Source organism: Spermophilus citellus (assembly GCF_964194105.1).
Source record: "Spermophilus citellus genome assembly, chromosome: 3".
Lineage (NCBI taxonomy): Eukaryota > Metazoa > Chordata > Mammalia > Rodentia > Sciuridae > Spermophilus > Spermophilus citellus.
Window position 1 is genome coordinate 201,713,938 of NC_138184.1, and position 24,531 is coordinate 201,738,468.

The window sequence follows — 24,531 nt, forward strand, 5'->3', positions numbered from 1 at the left end:
AAAGCAATATATAACTGCTCTTATTTTTCAGGACTACATTAGTTAATAATGTTATGTTACATACTTAGATACCTTCCAAATTTTATTTTGGAGTACTTGCACTTCCAAACCTGTACATTGTCATAGACTAGTGCTTTACAAAGCACTTTCCAAGGGTTCTGTAAAATTGTAATAGGTGTTATATGAGAGAGAAAAATCATTTAGCTTGGTAAATACTGAATTAAATAAGTTTCTTTTAACTGCAGGACTTCTCAGAGCCTGTGATAGATCAGTGTGCAATGTGAATTTAAAGGGGGTATATTCAGCATATACCCAGATTTGCTCAATTTGGAACCATTTTTCATATGTAAACTCCCTTTGGGAAACAAGCATGTTACATAATCAAGACTTAGTATAGCCAAATCAGTTCTTCTAATATCATCTCCAAAATATGAGTAACATTCCTTTTGGTTGAAAGTGACTTTATTAATGGAAAATATTGATGGAATTACTTCGCTTTTTCCCCCATTGATGGAATTACTTTGTTTTCCCCTAAGTTAAAAGAAGAACCTCATGTATTCAGTGTGTTTACCTTTAAATACAGAAGAGCATTTCTTCCTTCTTTGCCACCTCAATTTTGGAATCAGTCAGACTATAAGTCCCATAGAGTTAGGAAACAGACCTTAGCATTCACTAGCACCTAAGGTCGGCCACCAGCCAGGTAGTAGGACCCTGCAAATGTTTAGACCAAGAAATAACAAAATCATTTCTGCAGTCATTAAGTGTGTAAATGACACAGGAAAATGGTACCCGTGTACAAAGTTTATTGTCCTTCAGTCCCACCCCCAGTAGTTGCCTTGGTTCCTCATGTTTAAATTCCATGCCTGGATGCCTGTGATTGTAGGTTCACTACAGATGGAAACATAACTAAATGACATCTTTAGAGGGAAATGTGCCAACAGGAGCAAATAACTTCATTGCCTTTAGTTTGGCCCTTAACTAAGCTTGGGGTTATATAATGACAAATGAATTTGTATATTTTAGTTTATAATGATATTTCAGAATTCCGTACATAGAAGAAATCCAATAAAGACAACAAAACAACAGCATCTGAAACGTTTACATTATTAATATTCAAATATTTCAGTAGCATTCAGTTTTGTTGGGAGTAACGGCGATGGAAGTTGATTCTTATGGTCATGCCGCACATCGGCTGGGTCCATAAGAGAGGAGTATTATGGAGTACAGAGCAGGGAGCTGACCTTCTCTCAAAATGTCCCGGAAGGCTTACACGAAGGACATCCCCAAGCCCTGCTTCTATTTTTGCCATATTTGTGGGTCTTCTATATATTATCTACAATGGTGATTTAAGAGTACTTTAAGTATCACTGTGATCACTTCTTAGTTCATTTGTCAAAGTCCCAACAGAGCTTCAGGGATAAAAACTACCTGCCACAGATTTCTAGAAAGCAGCAACTTTCTTTGAAATGTTTATAAGTGGAAAGGCAGTGTTTCTTTGAATTAGTTCTGAGGTTAAAGCCAAGTTTTACCCAAACGTGGAGGGTTACTTTTCCTTTCAAGTTCTTTTTGCATGCAGCAACCACACAGCCCTGAACACGCATGCAGTGTGGCCCCGTGTCTAGGTGAGAAGCCTTCCGCTGGTTTCTGTGTTCACACATGTCCCTCTCTTGATGGCGGATGTACCTAGAAATACTATGAAAAGTCCTTGGTATTAGTGTGGTTCTTCCTAGAAACTGAGACAGTTTAAAGAGAAGCATTGTGGCTCATTACAAGCAAATGAATATATAGATTCCATAATCATCTATTTAACTTACAGAGCTATATTCCTTATCAAAGATCCTTCACCTCTGCTGATAGAAGTTATGGGAAATAAATTTTAAATTTTAAAGATACATAAAATATGATAAGTATAGAAAAGCATTTTATATAGAGAAGGGAAAAAATAAAGACCTAGACACATATTACATATCAGACTTTTTTTTTTTATAGCAACTTCAAAGTTAGATTGTTAATTCCAGGGGTGTTATCATGACATCCACCTAATCGTACTGTGTTCAAACCTGAAAAATTCTTATGCCTAGTGTTGTGATTTATTTTTTCTTTTTTTTTTAATTATGTTTCTCTTTTGGTAGCATTGTGTTATAAAATGGCAGGTGATAACTATTCAGATTCTTAGCCTGTTTCTTCTTTGTCCTGTTTTCACAGTTGTAGTCCTCTGTGCCTTTTTTTTTCCTGTTTTATAAACAATAGGCAGCCTTTTATACTGTCTGTATAAATGGGTGAGGGGTGAGTTTGAGGAAGAGTCTGACTAGAGGAACTGGTTAGAGGGTGATTTCGTTTGCAGAGATAGAATACAAAAGGAGAACAAGTTTGGGAGGACAGACCATGCTGTGGTCTCTGGGAAGGCATGTTATGGAAGGAGAGCAGAAATTTGCCCATGCACACAGCCCCAGACTTCTGGCCCTGTGGGTAGGCAGACCTTCCCTACCCTCCATCCTGGACCACCCCCACCCCCACCCCCGACACCCCCCCCCACCACTTACATGTCCTTGACCCTGGCCCCTCAGCTGGTGGTTATCTTGATGAAATCCTTGGCAATACCCCATCCTAGAAAACATGTTCTTTTGTTCTTCAGCTTTTTGGTAAAACTGCATTGCTGTGGAAATTTTGAAGGGGGGTGGGGGGTGGATAGCAAACATTTTTTCATTGTAACTAGGCTAAAGACCAAAAAATAAATAAATAAATAAAAGAACTGAGGTCATTTAAATGCCACAACAAAGAGAATGAACCTGAGTCAGATAAGCCCTCCTTCAACTCCTGGTTCTGCCTTTTACCAGCTGATTGGTCCTTGGCTTCTGTGAGTTGCCTCTTCCTTGTCTGTAAAAAATAGAGTCATCAATACTTATTTTACAGCACTAAACCGAAGATTATATAAAGTAACAGACGGTCAATCCAGCACAGTACTTTACATCTGTGATTTACAAATTTTTTTTCTTTCCCTCTTTCCCTAGCCTACTTCTTTACCCTTGCATAAGAATAAAATGAAAAAATTCAGAGAAGAAAATCCCCCATTAACCCATTCTGATGTTTAATGGGGCTTGTCTGAAAATACTTCCTTCTGTCTAACTAAAATTCCTAAGGCTTCAATCTAAGCCCTCCTCTTGGTTGAGCCCTTCTCCTTTTTGTTTGCAGTTTTAATCTCACTAAATGAACAGCAGGAAACATCCTAATCTTCAGAAGCATATTTTCTTTCTTGCTTGCCTTTCATAGCTGAAAGCACAAAATCTAGTGGGACCCCCAGAATTCTTGGTGCTTTAAACTTACTTCTGGCAGCCCAGGTTAGTCGGAAATGCACAGCTGGTTTTCTTTTCCTGCAGGCATCTCTGTGACCTTTTAGATGGACGTGTATGTGAGAAATAGGAAGGAAGTATACACTACAGAGGAACTTTACCTTGGAAGTTCTTTAGAGCGAAGGATCTCTAAATCCTTCCCATTTAAGGAAGGCATTCCCCACAGAATTTTAAAAATGTTAAAGAATGTGTGTTCCTAAACTTAGTTACTTTTTTCCCCTGTGATACAACACTATACTGTACTTTTTGTGTGTCTGTGTGAACCCAGCGCCTCACACGTGCTAAGCAAGTGCTCTTTCACTGAGCTACAACCCCACCTCTTTTTATTTTTTATTTTGAGACAGTCTTGCTGAGTGACTGAGGGTCTTGCTAAGTTGCTGAGGCTGACCTCTAACTTGGCAATTCTACTTCAGCCTCCCAAGTACTGGAATTACAGGTGTGCACCACTATGCCCAGCCCTGAATTTAGGTTTTTAAACTATGCTTCCATTTCCCTCATCACTTGCGCTAACAATATAACCTGCCTGGATTCATGCAGTAGATTTGCATGCAGCTGGTATAAAAATGAACCTAGCAACTGAGGAGAAATAAGAAACATTTGACTATTTTTCATAACAAAAAAAATCAGTTTTTAAATAATATTACAAATCTGAGTAATGACATGACCTCCCAAAGCATATAGATTCCCTTAAGAGTTAAAACAACTTGAAGAGGAAATGATGAGCTATGCAGCCTGCCATATCCTGTGTTCAGAACAATTTTCATTTCTACTTATCTGTAAAGGTTGAAGGAATGTCTACAAATATTTGCTTGGTTTCTATGGTGAGGGCAGTGAGAGATCAAGTGGATGATTGTTTAGTGTCAAAATCAAAACTGTGTTATACTGTACTTTTACAAAGAGAATGAGTTTGTTACTTGAAACATAATAGACATTTAGCAAGTGGTATTTTAAGTTTCACCAGTTCAAGATGAAATTTAAACAGTGCAGTCTGAAGGAAAACATGGTCCCTTCAGGCATTTTAAAACTTCATTTTACAAAAATAAAGTGGCCCTGGCACTTTATTAAAAAGTCATCTGTTGACTAAAGATAGTGTTGGTAGATTCTCAGAATGCCTGGCATGGGTCTGGGGACACAGTCATGGTCTATAAATTTAAACCTGTGTACTGCCCTGGGTTCTCCCTCCTAACCCTAGAACTCTGCATTCTCCTATCTTTTGGTTACTTGTACATTCATCGGGAGGTGCATTTATTTTATGCCTATGCACAATGTTCTGCAAGGTGCTGGGGTTGAAAATTCCACCTAGAAATGGTCTCTACCCTGAGAAATATAACCTTGGGTCTAGGTGGCTGTCAGGACACCATATAGGAGATACAGGTTAGTCAGTGCTGTGATCACTAGTGTTTGGGGAGGACCAGGCAGGACAAGGTTCACAAGAATTAAGAACAGAGTTGTGAGGAGGACCAGAGAAGGCTCTCAGCATGTGGGAAGGCCACAGCCTATGACCACCACACGTGTATTTGAAGAGCCTCTTAGGTCTCTGAGCAGGTTGAGAAAAACTTCCTGTACAGAGGGGCAGGTGATGAAGCTGGAGAGGGTGGGAGCCTAGTCATGAGGGCCCCTCGGGCAAGCTGGACTTGACATTGATCTGGAAAGCCATGGAGAATGGATGAAGGATTTTGAGCAGGACAGTGGTTGAGAAAGCAGAGTAGAAAGAGGCAGACAGTTGGAAAAGACCCCAGAGGAAGCTTCTGGAATCACCTAGGAGAGGACGGGTTCATGATGGAGCTTTCAGGTCTAGAACTTTCATTGATGGAGACGAATAGGAAACTGGATAGGTGATGGCTTTGCTTTCAGAGAGGGAATGTAAGAGGAGAAATAAGCTTCAGTGGAAAGACATTGCATGCATTTCTGAACCTGAGGTTCCTCTGAGAAGACTAAGCCATGCTTCCAGGAGTTGGTTGGAGTTTTAGGTCAGATATTCCGCAGTGTTGTGAGTACAGTAGGGGTTTGGGGGGTTTTTTGCTTCTTTGTTTATTAGTTTTGAGACAGGGTCTTTCTGTGTTACCCAGGCTGACCTTGAACTCACAATCCTCCTCTCTCAGCTCCCAGGTAGCTGGGGATTACAGGCACAGACCACCACACCCAACACAGGGATTTAAGGTACATGCCTATATGATGTACTACAGGAATTGTGCATCATATGAGAAAAGTGACCGCCTGAGGTGGTAACCTTAGAGGAGACCATTATTTAAAGAAATCTGGGATAACACTGGGACAGAACCTTAGTGTTCTAGTATTCTGCATTTAAATCACTACATAGCATTCCTGCCCCTGGCCTTCAGCCAACTCCTTTGACTTGCTACTTTCCTAGTTTATAACTACACTATCCAGTACCACAACAGCGCCTCACATAGAGTGGGCAGTCACATAATGAACCTAATGGAAGCTCCCTTTGGGGTAGATCTGCTTAGACATTAATAAAATGAGAAATATGAGCTCAGAAGAAGAAAGCAAGTACCTCTAGTATCATGAAAGGTCAGAAACCTAGATCCCTGAACGTATTATACCTCTTCAACCTTCAGTGGGTCATGGTTGTCTCTCCCTGGACACAATACACAGGTCTCTGTTGTACTGAGAGGCTCTCTTCCCCTGAGATACCCTTGGTCTATACTTGGAGGAAACACTCATCTCAGCATTTTGCTGTGTTTTCTATTGCCCTCTGAGTCCTTGTATCCCCTGAGTCAAATAGGTTCATCCCCCTCCCTCCACAAGTCCATTTTTGTTAAAGGTACATGAGTATCAATGGTATTAAATTATTATTAGACAGTATTGCCCTCATTATCCTCAGTCCAGGGGATTGCCTCTGTTGGTCTTTAATATGCGACTAGCAATTTTCTGAGGTTCATTTCTGTATCCAACACCTTCCACACACGGCATTATGTATGTATTGTGGCCGATAAATCATGACTGCAATGAAAACTAGAAAGCACCAAGTGCTACAGAAGTGAAATAGAAGCTCAGAGGACAGCTGTCACCTCCAGCTGAGAAATCAAGAAGGGCTTAGTGGAGAAAGCAGTAAGTGTACAAGGCCTCAAAAGATGGATGGAATTTGGACCTCAGAGTCTTAGGGAAAGAGTGTCCCCCAGACAGCACCGCACAAGCAGGCGGTAGGAAGGCAGCACATCTAAACAGGAACCACAGTCTCAGGTAAACCAGGGCAGCTCTGGGTCTCAGGAAGGACAGCCAGCCTTCGAGCTGGTGATGGAGGCATCAGAGCAGAAATGAGAACAGTTATCGGCACAATACTCCCTGCCCTGAGGAGCTCATTTTTAGACCTTGACGTTTCTCATCATATCTCAAAACATTTCCTTCTGGCCCTTAGATTACAAACAAGTGAATTTGAGAGGATTCCATTATGTTTTGTTGCAAGGTATAACATTGTTAACTTTTACTGGTGTCTAATTTCCATATAACTGGCATTATAATGAGAAGACTGGCTGGGTGCAGTTGCACACACCTGTAATCCCAGCGGCTCAGGAGGCTGAGACGGGAAGATCCCAAGTTCAAAGCCAGCCTCAGCAACTGTGAGGCTAAGAAACTCAGTGAGACCCTGTTTCTAAATAAAATACAAAATAGGGCTAGGGGTGTGGTTCAGTGATTGAGTGTTCCTGAGTTCAATCCCTGGTACCAAATAATAACAACAACAACAATAATAATGAAAAGACTGCTTGGCAGAATTCAAATTATGATTCTAATATTCTTAATTTAAATGTATAATTTTAAAGAACTGGATTTTTAAAATCATTACCACTATTCTTTATGAATATGGACAATGAAATTATCACTAATTTTTACTTTGCAAAACCATACTAATTTTTGATAGGGAAAAAAACATACATATTAGAGAGTTTTGTATTAGTATGAAGAAAAAAGATTTGAAAACTTTCACTTTGAAAAAAATAAAAATTTTGAAGTGTGTCAAGGATTGTATCCAAAGTCTTCATAAACTATTATCTACACTGGTGTTTGAAACACACTGAAGCGGGCCCAGAGGAGAATATCACCACACCGGTCATATGGTGCTACCAAACAAAAAAGACAGCAAGGGTATCCAAGAGTAGAGTTCTTGGGTCTGTCTGTACAGTGTGTCTGTTTTTTAAGTCTTCACTTCCACTGCCACAGTAATTATGTATGCTTAGGATGTTAACAGGGAGCATTTTATAGTCCCCCATGCAAATGTCCTCATTGATAGATGAGAAAGCAGGCTTGGAGTTAGTCAGGGTTCCAACAGGAATTAGGTGGTGCACAGAAAATAAGGAAATTTGGGGAGATTTGTTTGCTGAGACACAATTTACAAAAATGTTGGTTTAGGGGGACTCAGAATTGTGTCATACCTTGAGTCTTAATGGCAGCCAGCCTCTCACCATTCCCAGGCTCAAAGGGAAGCAGTGGTTACTGGAATCCAGAGGGAAGGAATCAAGTAGAACCATCTGCTTGCTCCAGGTAGACACTGACTTTGCAGTGGCAATGCAGCTGGCTCTAAGCTACCTCCTGGGAGGAAGTCAAGGAGTTAAGGACCTGACCTCTCTTCTCCCTCTCCCTCAACTCATGCCAAGGCTTCTCATTGGCCAGACCCAGTAAGAAACAGGAGGCATATGGCAAATAGAGGTCTACCTGCAGTGCGGAGACCATCCAGAGAAGCAAAAGGAAGACACCTAGCACGGTGTTCACACCCTGCTTCTCTGCTGTTGTAGCCATCAAATAAGGATGAATCCACTGGCATCGACGGCTTTTCCAGGATCTTGGTGAAAGGGTGCATAAATAACAGACTGTTCAGTTTATTCTGACATGTATTTTGAGTCAGAGTTGGCCTTGGCTCTACTTTATCTTATACTGTTATTGAACTGGTTCAAAAAAAAATTGTGAATTGAGATCAAAGCAGTTTAAACAGATACATTCACTTGTGTAAATATCCTTGAACTCCTTCCCCCCTTCCGCTCCCCCTCCTGTTGCCAAATCCATTCAGCACCTCTAGAGGCTGTTAATACATGTAATGATTGTAATAAACATCGTATTTGCTTTTGTTCCAGCTGGCTCCAGCCTCCAAACTCTGTCCGTAGTTCCTATTGTTATCTTTGCTTACTAGACAACTGCATTGTGTCCACTACCTTTGTCACAGATTCCTAAATGTTGATCTTTGTATATTGCACTCCATTTCCCACAACATGTTTTTAAATTTAATTGACCACTCTACTTGGTTTTAAAGGACCTTTAGAATTATTTAACGTAGCGTACTTCTAACAAAAAATTGACTATGTTCTTGACTGTCCTTGCTTTGTGCACAAAAACCTTGAAACATTTTTTATCAGTTCTGCTCATTCTTTATAAAATTTTAAGTAAAAATTAATAAATTTCTACTTATGAGTGACAAAGTAGTTGTTAGTGATGGGGTATTACACTAAAGATTTAGGGGCACAAATATAATTCCTAAGAAAAAAGAATTTGTAGTTTACCATTAGGAAAATATGTTGCACTTTGCTCTCAAAAGCTTAGCATTAGATTTAGTTGTGGTACATATTTTGTATCGTATACAATTTTTAAAATTTTCATCATTTGAGATATTTTAAATTACAGTGACTTATTGTAAGAATTGAAGGACTCTGGGTTGGAGATTATAAAACAGCCATATGAATTAAGAAGTTAAAACTAGGAAAGATCTCTTGACATATGATATAATACATAAACCAGGGAACAACTATAAGAAAATGCTATTCTTTTATATCTGTTGAAAACAATAGTAATGTGTTATTTTTAAATGCAGACCCTCTGGGATTGTTTTATTAGGGAATTAAATAGAAATGTAAGACTTGTACAGTTCAGAGGTTTTGTTTCTGGTTTTGGGATTTAAATATGATCAAATGCACAGAGATAAACCAAAAAGATGTCTCCTTAGGAAAATATTGATATTTCAAAATACAGTATAAATATAAACTTCATCTAATTTTTCTCTTTGTTACAGTAAAATCACAGAGATTAAGCACCAGTCTTACTAATACAAATGAGATCTTTTAACTCTTAGCTTTCATTGAAACCATTAAATGTAAATTGGGGAGAGACAGAGCACAAGATGAGAATTAATTCATTCTTTTCAGTGGCTCGATAATGTTCCCTTATTGGTCATTACTGTGGCACAAACATCTGTGGGAATATCTGTTTTCTATACTAATGTGAATATTTCTATAAAACACATATTCACAAGTGGAACTCCAGGTGAGGAAGATGTGCACTATGAATTTTAAAGATGGTGTCAGTTTGCACTCTAAAAAGGTTGTGCCGATCAATTTGCAGTTTCAAAGTTCTTTCAGGGCTATAGGAATGTGGTTCCGTGGTAGAGCACTTGCCTAACATGTACAAGGCCCTGAGTTTAGTTCACAGCACCAAAATAAATATCTCAATAAATAAATATTCACACCATGGCCAACTATTAATACTGTCATTCTGTTCATTTCTGCGAACCAGGCAAAAAAAAATGATACTGCTTCATCATAATGTGTTTCTTTTCCTTCCTTTTCTTTTTTCTTTTTCCTTATCTTCCTATCTTTTTTCCTTCCACGAGATTGAGTGTCTTTTATGATTTTCACTTCTTGTGAATTGCTTTTTTCATATATTTTACCTGTTATTCAGTGGTGGTGCTTTATTCCTTACTGACTTATACAAGCTCTTTATGTAATACGTATACTAATTCTTTGACTTTATATACATTTTAGATGTTTTCACCCAGGCTGTCATTTGCCATTTGCCTTTAAAAAAAAAAAAAAAAAAACAGTATTCTTTGCTGAAGATGATTTCAGTAAACATTAACATTAAACCCCATAAATACATCAGTCTCTTCTTGGATTGTATGTTGTGTTTTTAAATCTGTTAGCACCTATTAGTTTGTTACTTACTCTACCTTAAAGTATATTAAGAGAAAATCTCCCTCAACCTTATTTCTCCAACTATCTTGTCTTAGTATTAAGTTTTGTGTTTTGTTTTTAATGCTCTTTAAGCATTATTCTACCAGAAGCACTATTTGATCAAAGTTAAATTTCTTCCCAAAAATCATTGTCTAAATTTTTTATGCCTGGGATGACTGTTGTCTTTGTAACATGACCTTTTCCCATTTTAGTCTTTTAGTCTCACCATTTACTTAGCTTTAATTTTATATTCTTCTTTAGCAGCATATCATTTTCTTTTATGTAAATTTATAGTTTTTTTATTTCTCAATATTTTACATTTTTTCTTACTATTATGAATGGACTCCTTTTTCCATTTTATTTTGTAGCTGACTTGTGTATTTATTCTGTATCTATACAAATTCTCATTATTTTGATAATAGTTTTGTTATAATAAGTTTTACTTACCAAAAATATAAGGCCAGTTTACCTAAGGCAGAAACCCTTAGGCATACAAGGAGATACTGGGGAAAAGAAAACAAAATTCAGTCCTCCTTCAGAGTTCGACAAAGTATAGAATAATGTAAGTAAGAATTTGTATGAGGAAAACTTTCCTTGTTAAAGAACTTTACACTTTGAAGATAGTACCCTCTCATACCCCACAGAATTTTTAAAAAGGGGGGGAGGTATGTACTTCATCATAAAGAAAACAGAAATAAACACTAAAAAGTAGAAATTGTACAGGTTACACTGTCTGTGATGCAATAAAACTAGAAATCCAGTAATTAAAAAATAACCATAAGCCAGGCACACTGGCACACGTCTGTAATCCCAGTGGCCCAGGAGGCTGAGACATGAGGATCAAGAGTTCAAAGCCAGCCTCAGCAGTGGCGGGGCGCTTAGCAACTCAGCGAGACCCTGTCTCTGAGATAAAAAACAAAATAGGGCTGGGGATGTGGCTCAGTGATTGAGTGCCCCTGAGTTTAATCCCTGGTACAAAAACAAAACAAAACAAACATAAATAACCTGACCATATGGAAAATTTAAGACATTTTTAAAAATAAGTAATTCTTCAAAGTATAGTGTACTCTTGGATTAAAGATAAATAACATTGCTTAAAAGATGAACAAAAATGGGAAAATTTATTTGAAAATAATTATTTTGTTAGTAATCAGAGTTGAAAATAAATAAGAAAAGTTCCAAAGAAAACCAAAGAAACTAGGAGGGAGAATTTAAAAGGATAAAAATAGAAATCAACAAATTATAAAATAAAACAATAATCTTCCCAAAATGGCAATAAAACCTCACATGAGTTTTTTTTTTTAATTGATAACATAGCTAGCCAAACTCCTGACAAATGTGACAGATATAAAGAGAGAAAAAATACATATTAGGAAAGGGAAAATCAGTATAATCAGGAAACAGATGAACTTAAAATAATTATAATAAATACTATGTTCAGATTTAAGCCAGTACATTTTTAATTCTAGGTTAAGAATTTTCCATATATGAAGACACAAATGGTGTGACTCTACTTTGTGTACAACCAGAGACATGAAGAATTGGACTCTGTATGTGTACTATGAATTGAAATGCATTCTGCTGTCATATATAACAAATTAGAATAAGTAAGTAAATTTAAAAATAGTGTAGACAATATAAATTTTTTTTAAAAAGAATTTTCATAGGAGAATCCTTTACCATAATCAGGATTGATTCAAAAAGAGATTAAACCCTGAACAGACTAATTACTAAGAAGGAATTCAAAAGATTGTTGGGTACAACTAACAGAGACCCCTACAGTGGTATAGGTCAATTTAACCCTCACATAACTAATTATTTTTATGTCATTTATACTGTTCAAGAATATAGAAAAGGCCAGGCACAGTGGCGCATGCCTGTAATCTCAGCAGCTCTGGAGGCTGAGACAGGAGGATCTAGAGTTCAAAGACAGCCTCAGCAAAAGTGAGGCACTAAGCAGCTCAGTGAGACCCTGTCTCTAAATAAAATACAAAATAGGGCTGGGGATGTGGCTCGGTGGTCAAGTACCCCTGAGTTCAATCCCTGGTTCAATCCTCCCCTGAAAATATAGAACAAAATACAAAGTTTGCATATCCCTGATATCAAAACATGAAAGACTAGCAAAAAAGAAAGATATAGATCAGTCTTACTTATGAATATGTTAATATCCTAAATAAATATTAGCAAATAGAATTCTGAAGCATCTTAAACGAATAATACACAAGTGGGCTGGGTTGTGGCTCAGCGGTAGAATGCTTGCCTAGCACAATCGAGGACCTGGGTTCGATCCTCAGCACCACATAAAAAATAAATAAATAAAATAAAGGTATTGTGTCCAACTACAAATAAAAAATAAAAATATAAAAAGATTTTTGCCGCAGCCGCAGTCTTGGCTGGGCACAAGATCACGAGCCACTCACAGCTTTGTAGGTTCAAACAGCAATTCTTTATTCCCGAACTCACACCGGCCTCTACACACACGTTCTGGGGAAATCCAAGTTCTGCCGCACAAGTCACATCCCAAATACTTTCTCAATTCCACGAGAACTCAACGGGAACTCAGGCAGCAGGATACGCCCTATTCCCAGCAGCAATAACCTTAAACCTGGAACTGCCTTAAACCCAAATTGTCTTAAACCGGGAACGCCCTAAACCCAAGGAGCGGGATACTTCCTAAAACCTGCAGGATACACCCTAAACCTGGATCCACCCTCGTCCTTGAGCAGGGTCACCTTTCTCAAACACACATGCAATGTCACAGCAAATTTCCAAGGCAAGTCCATTTAACATGGGGTACGCTGGCAAGGAAATTTCGATGCGTCATTCCTACTTGGCAATGGCCCTCAGCAGATTTTTAAATTTTTAGAAAAGAATAATAATTAGGAATGATTTATTCCAAGAAAGTATGGATGGTGCAATTTTAGGAAATCCACTAATATAATTAATGTCATTAATTAAATAAAGGGAAATGATCATATGGTTGTTAGTAATAGACATTTTTAAAGCATTTGAAAATTCATTCTACATTTTGAGTGATAACTACATTTTTGAAAGAATAAAAGGGAACTTCCTATACATACCAATATTGTTCTTGTTGTTTTTACTATTCAGACATTGGTTTGGTTATCATAATAGGTATCAAATGCTAAAATATTAAAAATGAAGGTAGTCTGTCTTTCCAAAGTTTTTTAAGATGAATAATCAATCAGAAATCCATTTCCCTAAAATAGCTTCAAATAATGCTGTATTCAGATTAAAATTTTCATCTCTTATAATGTTGGATTTTATTCTGAATTGAGGTAAAAAGATAAATGTGTGCCTTCACAATATCTGTGAATGTCTATAAACCACTCAAGTGGAACTTTATGGACAGTTTGCACCTGTGCTTTTGTTTATAGTATGACAGAGAAATGAAGAAGTGTGCCTCCAAATTGAAATATTAATAAAGCAGAAATAAATCATGGAACTAAAAACTAGAGCCCAGAATTGGACACTTTTCTTAGCAAAAATAGTACCTTCTCTTTGGGGAATGACTAGTTATTGAATTTTGCCCAGTCATCTTTCTAGGATGAATTGCCATAAACTAATCATTATTTTCATCTTTGTTACACTATTATTGCTATGGATACAGTATTGTGATAGGCATTTACAGGCATGTCGTATATAAAGCCAGGGCTGTGCACCTCAGCCATGAACAATACATACTGTGAACTGTTACCACCAGTGATTTACAGGTAGCAGTGAGTTCAGGAGGGTAATGGCATTCAAGCCAGGCATGTAGAGTAAGTAGAATTTCTTCATGGTGAAGAGAATGAAAAAGAGTTGCCCAGGTTAGAACAGTAAAGAAAATCATGGAGGCAGGAGCTGTAGGATATGTTTGTATAATCCAGTAGTACGCAAACCTATTAGGGTGAGAGTTCCCTGAAGAACTTAAAAGGAAAAAAAAGGAACCCACCCATGGAGAGCTAATTCGGTGGAGACAAGAAAAGGTTCAGATACCTAAGTTTTTCTAAAAGCCCCATGGATGATTCTGGTCATAGTCAAGGTTGAAAACCAGGGATATAATCATTGTGTGACTAGGGCATAAGGGATGTGTGGAAGTCCTGTAGGAGATGATGATATATTGGCATCAAATGATAACTGGGGTAAAAATTGTTCTGGTATTGTCAGTTTGTATTTTGAGTTTTATTTCTGTTACATCATCCTTCATTAGATATCAATTAAATAATCCCTAAGCAAAACTTAACCCCTGGGTGAATTTGAAGCAAAACATGTTAAATGAGATGAATAAGTCAATTTACCATATAATCAACCCAAAACTTAAAAACAACAAGCATTTTATTATTACTCAGAGTCTTGTCGGTTGACTGGACTCAGCTGGGCAGACCTGCTCTATGTGACATTGGCTGGGGCTGCAGACATCTGGGAGACTGGTGGGTCTTGAATATCTAAGATGCCTCACTCATGTGGCTTTCAGCTGACAGCTCAGCAAGGTATGTGAACCGGAGAGTCTTAGACTTCTCATAGCAAGCCATCTGAATTGCAAGAGGAAGCATCTTGAGAGCAAGCATTTGAAAGGGCCCAGGCTACAGGACTTCTCATGACCAAGCTTTGATAGTCTTAGACCTTATTTCCACCATATGCTATAGATCAAACAAATTGCAAAGGCCAACTCAGATTCAGTAGAAGATAAATGAATTCCATCCCTTGATGGGGGAAGCAGCACATGTATAAAAAGAGACAAGGAAATTGATGGGAGCCATTTTTAGAGACTCTCCACCTCCATCTTAATGCACCAAATAACATACTATCAAGATACATGCGGTGGTGCATGCCTGTAATCCCAGGAGCTCAGGAGGCTGAGGCAGGAGGATTGGGAATTCAAAACCAGCCTCAGCAAAAGCAAAACCCTAAGCAACTCAGTGAGATCCTATCTTTAAGTAAAATACAAAATAGGGCTGGGATGTGGCTCAGTGGTTGAGTGCCCCTGAGTTCAAACCCCAGTACGCCCCCAAAATAAAATACATAAAACTGAATGTCAATAACAATACAGTTAAATCAATAAAAATAAGGGGGTCTGACTAATATAAAATGCTTATGTAATAAATTTATGTATTCCCAATTCTTTATTTGGCAATAATACATCCTCATTTCAGGTCTCCATAGAATATCTGCCTCTCTCTCCCTAGAATAGGAAGCACTTGATCCCTGTACACACATAAATCTGAAGCCCTAACATGATATTTTCCTCAGCTCTCAACCTGGCTGAAATAATTACCACTTTGTTTGTTTCATCTACTTTATACTGTTCTATACTAAGTGGGTTCTCCAGTTTGGGGAATCTGCTATGAATGACCTTTCTTACACATGGTATGAATATTTGGGTTACATCTTTTAAGTTCTTCCCCATTTTTTATTTGTTTTCTGTAAAGAGCAGCATGGAAGGGGGTTTTATTTTGATTTCCCACAATGTCATGATAAGAGCAGTTTTGACTCACCCTGGGTGCTCTGTAGACTTCAAGGTCACCATCCAGCAGCCATGGAATCTTCTGATTTTCCAACACTGACCTGGGAATTGAGCTGGAGTTGTTGCCATCACCTGTTTTTCTTTTTTTAAATCCCTTAAGGAAAAAAAATAGTTTTAAGGGTTTTATTTGCTTGCTGTGTTTTTGTCTTTGACTTGCTTTCTGAAGCTTGTTATTTCACCATCCTGTTAAGATAGCGTTTGAGATGGGAACCCATGTTTTGGGGATGATGTAATTTCTTGGCCTGTGACTGATGAGTCCTATTTACTTATGCATCTATCAGTGTCCTCATATGATTTACAGGGGTTCTTTCTGAACTGGATCTTGTCATTAAGCCACCCAGAATCAGAAGGTTAAGCCCACAGCCATCTTCCTCAGTAATGCTGAGATCTGTTTGTCATTGCAGGTCGTCACGCTGTGGTACCGAGCTCCAGAGGTCTTGCTCCAGTCCAGCTACGCCACCCCCGTGGATCTCTGGAGTGTTGGCTGCATATTTGCAGAAATGTTTCGTAGAAAGTAAGAAATACGTTTTCTTTTTGAATCTTCAGTAGTTTAAGTGGCAGCATGGCATGCCTGTCTCAATGAGGGTCATGATGTGGTTCTGAGGTTCCTAGGTGTTCCCTCTAAGCCTACCCTAAAACCACTTTCTCATTCAGTTTTGTATAACTGTAGTTTCAAGCTCTAGGAAACCCTATTTGGAAAGGAACACACCACTTTTCTTTCCATTTCCATTGTCTTTGTTGGTGGTGATAAGACATGATGAAAGTGGGGCATGCTGGAGTGTTTTTTAGTGAAGAAATATCCTTAAGGTGAACTTTAGCCACAGGCAGAAGACCAGGATTGTTAAGTTCATGGGAATTTATTAACAGAAATTTCGATGGTGAGAATTATTGAAAAAATACTAAGTAAGCTGAAAAGGAATAGGCAAGGAGGATGTCAATGCTGTTTCAGAATATTTTAGGTGCTGCGATGTAGAGCAGAGGTTAGATGTATTTAGACACTGTAGTGGACAAAAATGGGACCAAGGTACACAGAAATTAAAGAAATAAAGATATTTGCTTAGTGGGGGGAGCAGTGTAATGATTAAACAATTATCTGAAAAGTAGATTGGGGGTTGTGTGTTCCCATTGGGTGTCCAAGTAGAGTCTGGACCACTATCCATTGGAGCTGCTTTCAGGAGCATTTACAGGGCAGGTGGGTAAGCTCAGTGCCCTCCAAGGCTTCCCTGATTCTGAAAGCCTGTGACTCATTTGTTTGATTTTCAGGTCACAAGAAATAGCCAAACAATATTATAAAGATCTGCCAGGAAAATAATTCACACCTGAGTACTAAATTCAGCCTGGTCAAAATTAAACAGAGTACCTAAATATAACCTAATCTCTAATCTCTTTATTTTCTGTTTTTGTTTCCATGGGAAAATGTGAGTTGAGAAGCTGAGTATATTCCCATTGTGCGTGATATGTTCAAAATGTAGCTACATGAGATCTCATCTGAAAAAGTCAGCCATTACTTTGTCTGTTTGTTTTAGCCAAATCATGTTTTATGCAGTAAATTTAGGAACTCCTTCTAGTACTCAGCAAATTCATCTGTAGCTCATAGGATGGGAGAGTGGCAGGGAGGTCAGAATATGCAGGTGTTTCATGGCAGCCGACTCTGTGTCAAGTACAGTGCCAACACAGTTCCTTTGTGTTACCTTTTTAATCCTTACAATAAGAGGAAACTGAAATGGAGTAGTCAATTTATTTGTCTAACATCATGCAGCTAAGAAGTAGGGGAATAGGAATCTAAAGGAAGTCTATGAGTTCCAGTCCAGCATTGTTTTTCTGCAAAGGAAGAAAGAAAAATAGTAACATTCAGCCTAGCCACAGTATTTACCAAACAGGCCAGGTAAGTGGTTTGGGGAGCATGGTCCCTGCATGGCAGCATTAGTATCACTTGGGACCTTGTTGGACATGCACATTCTCAGGCATCACCCCAGACCTAGTGAATTAGAAACTCTTGGGCTAGAGTCCTACAAGCTATGTTTTAACAAACCTCTACTTGATGTTTCAGCCTTAAAAATACATGGACCTTGGTTTCTGGTGTTACTTCCTCCTCTAAGCAATTATTTCCCAAGTTACTACCTTTCTGTAAGGTTCTAGGAAGGAGAAAGGGTGCTTTCTTAAGTGCACACATGAAAAGCCAGTGGGTCTCTACCCAGCATTTCACTTTTGCAGCACAACAAAGCAAAATGTGCCACTGTCATCAGTGGCAACTTCATGGATGACAGTGGTACCAGGGACAGACAGTCTTTACAAGTGAGGCTCCCAGGCCACTCCTTGAGATTCTGATTCATTACTAAACTAAGGCCAGAAATTCTTATTTTAAAAAGTACTTCAGCTGGGCGCGGTGGGCCACCACTGTAATCCCAGCAGCTTGACAGGCTGAGGCAGGAGGATCGTGAGTCCAAAGCCAGTCTCAGCAAAAGCGAGGTGTTAAGAAACTCAGTGAAACCCTGCCACTAAATAAAATACAAAATAGATCAGGGGATGTGACTCAGTGGTCAAGTGTCCCTGAGTTCAATTCCCAGTACCAAAAAAAAAAAAAAAAAGTAATTCAAATAATTCTTTTCATCCAACAATTGTAGAACACATTGGGTTCAGGCTTCTGGTCAGAACTGATAATAAGTGCCAGGCACAGTAGCCCATGCCTATAATCTTAGTAACTCAAGAGGCTGAGAGGCAGGAGGATTGCAGTTTTGAGGCTATGGTCAGCAACTTAGCAAGGACCTCAGCAACTGTCTCAAACTAAAATAAAAAGGGCTGGGGAGGGCTAGGGTTATGGCTCAGTGATTAGAGTACTTGCCTAGCTCATGTGAGGTACTGAATTCCATCCTCAGCACCATATAATAATAAAAAAATAAAATATAGGTATTGGGTTCAACTACAACTAAAATATTTTTTAAAGAGGGGACTGGGGATATAGCTCAGTAGTAAAGCAACCCTGGGTTCAATCCCCAGTACAAAAAAAAAGGGAATAAGTTACTATCAATATAGCAGAGCAGGCAGTCATTCCAGGTCATCCAAGGAGTAACTTGGTGCAGCTAAGAGGTGACTAAAAATATGCTTATTGGAATCACCTACATGTGTCTAGAATTTTCATCCTCAGCGTAAAGATGGAGTCCTTCTTTTGGTGTGGAGGGGAGGATAATCAGTTGTTTTTCAGCAGTTACAAGCTTGAATATTAGCCATGATCCATAGTAAAAACTGTTAAAGATAAAACCTAAGATATGTAGAATTAAGAATTCACTAGTAAGGAATTTGCTATATTTTTAAACATAGGCAGTCCCTGCCCCTTGAACAATGGCAACTCCAAATTTCATTTGCTAACATTAAAAACATTTTCCACTAGCCGGGCCAGGTGGTGCACACCTGTGATCCCAGCAACTTGGGAGGCTGAAGCAGTAGGATTGCAACAAAGACAGCCTCAAGCAAAAGCGAGGCACTAGGGGCTGGGGATGTGGCTCAAGCGGTAGTGCGCTCGCCTGGCATGCGTGCGGCCCGGGTTCGATCCTCAGCACCACATACCAACAAAGATGTTGTGTCTGCCGAGAACTAGAAATAAATATTGAAAATTCTCTCTCACTCTCTCCTCTCTCACTCTCTCCTCTCTCACTCTCTCCTCTCTCACTCTCTCCTCTCTCACTCTCTCCTCTCTCACTCTCTCCTCTCTCACTCTCTCCTCTCTCACTCTCTCCTCTCTCACTCTCTCTTTAAAAAAAAAAAAGCGAGGCACTAAGCAACTCAGTGAAACTCTCTCTATAAATAAAATAAAAAATAGGGCTGGGGATATGGCTCAGTGGTTGAGTGCCTCTGAGTTCAATCCCAGTTCAGTCCCCAAAATTTCCTCTAACATGATAGTGTAGGTAATCAAGTTCTCAGACTAGCTTGCAGAATTCTGTATAACCTGGGCAATATATGAAACATCACTTTGTACTAATTCATCAAATCTTTTTTTTTTCTGTGGGAAAATTCATCCAGTATTCCAGTCCAGTGTGACAGGAATACCCCTCTCTCCACCTTGGCACTGGGACTGAGAGGAAGGACTCACACACTAGAGTTTCAAGGAAAGGCTCCTTTTGAGGACAGCAGCAACATTCTGCTTCATTTTGCTACAAAAGTGAGATATTGGGTGAAAACCCACTGGCTCTTCACATGTACACATAGGAAAGCACCTTTCTCCTAGATTACAAACGAAGTAAATGAGAAATAATTGGCTGGGGGAGAGAGCAATGCCAGAACCAGGGTCCATGTGCCTTAAAGGCTGAATGAGAATGGATCCAGGACAATCACATGTCCTTCCTAGGCTGGGTACCCTGTCCTCTAGGTAGTTCCTGCTGTGACCTTGAATGTGGCCATGAAGTCTGAACTTTATTCCTGCTCAGTCACATTTTGGTGTTTCCTATGATACTTCCCAGATGGCTAAACACATCATGCTTCTTTTTTGTAGCAGATGTGTCCTGGGTCCAACCTCCAATTTGATTTGGATTCAGCTTGGCTCCAATTCAATGTTGTCCAAGTTGAAGACTCACAAACCATGAATTCTAAACACAGACCCCTCATTACTTTAGGCTAATCCTAAATCAGGCAATCCCTCACATGTGTTCGCTTGGAGTTCCTATTTGTCAATAAGTAGTAATTCCCAGATTGTGGCATCTCTTTATCACCTTCATTGTTTTGGCCATAGTCTTATGACAACTGTACTTCTCCTTATCTAATCTTTTACTACCCTGAGTCAGTTTACTTTTTTTATTTAACTTTATCCTCAACAAAAAATATATAAAATTATAGGGGCTAGGGCTGTGGCTCAGCGGTAGTGCACATGCCTGGTATGTGTGAGACACTGGGTTTGATTCTCAGCACTGCATATAAAATAAAGGTCTATCAACAACTAAAAAAAATAAGAATAAAAAATTTTAAAAAATAAAAAATATATATGCATATATATATATGTATGTATGTATGTGTGTGTGTGTGTGTGTGTGTGTGTATATATATATATATATATATATATATATAATCACAAACTTGGTAAGTCAGTTATTAATTTGCTTAATACAAATTAGAATATATAAAAACATTAAAATTATTAAGAAACTTTGTCCATGTTCATCCCCTGAAATCATCTTACCTATCACTAGTGGTCTATGTCACCCACTGGAAACTCTTGTCTTTCAGTCTGCAGTAATTTATTGAATGGCTAAAGAGATAACAAACCCTAGTGGTGGAGAAAGTCATTACATGCATTGAGTAGGCTCAGTGCCAAGAAGTGTGGGGTACTGTGAATGGCTATAGTAAGAAGACGGTTTTAAGGAAGTAAAGTAGATTGCTCTGTGAAAGGCTATATGTCAGGATTAAACTTTCATAAAGATCATATTCTAATTTTTATATAAAATCTTTGCATCAATAAGGCTCACCATTATCTATGACCTAGGGGGAAGAAAAGAAGCAGGGAGTTAACACCTGTCATGTTACAAGTGCCAGGCCAGGGCCCTTCACATGCATTATTTCATCAAACCTACATTCTAAGGGATATTATCCAGAGTTTACATACATTGAATTGGGGCCTTCTGCAGGCAGGGTGAATAGAAGCACATGACTATTGAATGGAAGAGACAAATTTTAACATAGGTCCACCTCACTCCCAGAGCCTTTGATTTTCCTGCTCTGTCATGTTTCTTCTCATGCTGTTGTTGACCCACCAGGCTATATTTTTTTCTAGAATATTTTATGTATTACTGCAATCTATCAGCAGTGTAATATCTTAGGCCAAGAAGTAAATCACACATATAATAGCTTTGATTTTCAGTCTATCTACATTGGAAAGATTGACTAATTCTCTGTCATATTATTAAGAAGTACATGCCTTCTATTCTAAAATTGAATATCTAGGAAATATGAACTCAGTAAAGAGAGTCTTGGGGCAGATGGTTGACAAAGAGCCAGAGAGTTTAAATACCATCTGTCACTATTATCTGGGTTTAATAATTGCCCACACTGACCTATAGAAGCATTCTGAAAAATGGATTACAGCTAGATTTTTATCTTCCTCCTTTAATTTTTCGCCCATGGATAATCCATCTTTACCAATATTCAGTTATATTTTAATACTAAAAACCCTTGTTATGAATTTGGTCAGTAGCCAGCCCATTCAGCTTAATGGGAGGGGATGGATGGATGGATGGATAGGTATGATAGATTGATTTTTAACTACATGGCAAAATAAATTCACACTGTCAACTCTCCAGATGCCTGTCTGTTGCTATCCTGGTCAGGAGCATAGTCTGTAGTTTGAAAGTTATGGGGTTTTCCAGCTTACAGCAAAGTCATAAAAAGAAAATGCATATTTCAAAAACAAAACATCCTACTAATTCTTTGAATATGGAGATTGTGGTAAACAGATAGTAATTCTTAGAAGTTCTGAGTTGCCAGCTCTGCTGATCCCTAGCTAAGGAGTGCCAAATGCCACCAGGAAGAATATAACAAACACAGTCACTGTTAGAAGGAAACAAACAAGGCTTCATGGTTATATTGCCCCTTGTCTGGTGGCCTCTCTAGGCTTGTCGTCATTGATTTCTATGAATTAAATATCCAGTATCTGGGAAACTATCAGTGAAACTGTCCTTTGTGGCTCAGTGGCCAGTGAGCAAATGTCTAAAATGTCACTGAATGCCTTGCCAGTCTTCCTATTGGTTTCTGCGTTGGTGCTTCCCTAGTGATATCAAGGAAATGAGGTCCTTAGCTGGCTGTCCCAGGCCCTGAGGCACAGAAAGAGAGCCCTAGACTATGAGAAGAAGCCCACCACCTCAGCTTAGGTCAAAACATGTGTAGACCCCAGGGCACTCAGCTGGACTTTCATATTTCCTGTCCCTTCTGGGACATTTTCCTAGACCTTTCCCTTCCCTTGCTTTAAAGAAATAGCCAAATGGGGAAAATTCTAAAGGAGCATGTTTTTGAGTGAGGAAATACCCAAGATGGTACCCAGGAGAAGGACCAGTCTTGGTTGAGTAGTATATAAAGGATGGTTCTACATTAGACCAAGTAAATATTTTTATAATGTAACCAAAACTGACTTTTTAAATTCTTAATGTGTAACTTGCTTTAATTATGAATTTGAAAAACATCTGCTACTATGAAGCCTGTCCCTTCCCCATTAGGGCAGCTTTGTAGGTCTCAGCTCCCTGGCCCAGTGCCCCTCCACTCTGGCACCTTTGTCTGCTGTTGGGTGATCTTCTCCACAAACTAGGTCTTAGTTGAGTACTCTTCCAACCATTCTGCCATCATATGCTTCTTCCAGCTTTTTATTTTCCCATCCCTGTTCTTAGCATTTAGCACCCCCCTTCTTTGGCTCTCTCTACCTCTGTTAATCGTTCTACTCTGCCTCTTGGAATCCTTGTACTGTGGCAACAAGTTACCCTGCTTCCCTGAACTTTTTCACATAGTCTCCTTCTTCAAGGTCACTACTGTCAACCTTTCTCCTGTAGATGTTGTGTCCCCTCTAGAAGGGAATTGCAGTATTCTTAATCATTTGTTGCTTTGAGAGCATGATTCTGCCAAAGCCCAGTGCCTTTCCTCTCTCCCCACCCCTTTGTCATCTTCTTAGACTCCCAACTTCATCTTAACTGCATCGCCTGGGGACTTTCAGGACCAGTGGTTTTTAGCATAGTCGCCACAGAGTAAGGAGAAATGTTTCTGGTAGAAGTGCTTTGCACATTGGAAGAGACAGAACACTTTGAGGGTCCAGATCAGCTCAACAACTGCGTCACTCTGCCCACACTCTCCTTGTCCCCCTGGCTTGTACTTTAGCTTTCAGTGACCCTGTGATGAGCTTAGGTTCTACGCTTATTTCTCAGGGACACTGCACCTTGGGAATACCATTATCTAAATGCTTCACCATTAAAAAGAGAACTGCTGGGCTGGGGATGTTGCTCAGTGACAAACAGTGTGGACACAAGTTGTACTGACAAAGTGCAGAGCAGTGTTCTTTCTCCAGAACTAGACAGCTGAGTCTGTTCCAGCCCGACCAGCTCTGTGACAGAGGGCAAACCTTCAGCATCTGGAACCTAGTGTCCTTTTCTGGAGTTCATTGTGCTTCACAGAGTCCTCAGAACCTCTCCTGAGTATGGTCAGAAGAGTTCCCATTCCTCTTTTTTTCTATATTGGGATTCTGAGATTTAAAAAGGTTCTAAACTATTGGAGTAGATAATACCCAAGATTCAATCCAGCTCTGGTATACTTTGTAGAACCATGTCTTGGTCCTTTCTGGAACCCTTAACATATCCAGCACAGCTCATGCTTGTTGACAGGGCTTATTACACATCCTTGTGTACTGTCCTGAGCACTTGACATAGATTATGAAGTTTAATCCTCCCAAGTGTCTTGCCCAGATCCCATGTCTGGTCATTGGCAACGCTGGGACTTGGGAGTTCTATGACCTACAACAGCAACAATGAGTTATAAATGAGCTACACTGGGAAATTAGTCAGGCATAAGATAGCATGTAATGAATATAAGTAATATAAATGAATCAGGTATTTTAAACTTTTTTTCATACAAAGTCTTCAAACTCCAAACTTCAAGCACATCTCAGTATGAACTAGCCACATTTTAAGTGCTGGTGACCAGATGTACTCTGTGGGACAATGTAGATCTAACCCACCAA

At 39.0% G+C, this 24,531-nt stretch overlaps 1 protein-coding gene across 4 annotated transcripts in view; it reads left to right on the top strand.

The window, feature by feature from the left end:
- CDK6 (cyclin dependent kinase 6) overlaps positions 1-24,531 on the top strand; it is a 208,188-nt gene that overhangs the window by 134,459 nt on the left and 49,198 nt on the right. For all 4 annotated transcript variants that reach the window (XM_081288444.1, XM_081288446.1, XM_081288445.1 and 1 more), the window contains exon 5: positions 16,238-16,347. In XM_081288444.1, the coding sequence (XP_081144570.1) occupies positions 16,238-16,347 (110 nt within the window). The remainder of the gene's footprint in view (positions 1-16,237; positions 16,348-24,531) is intronic.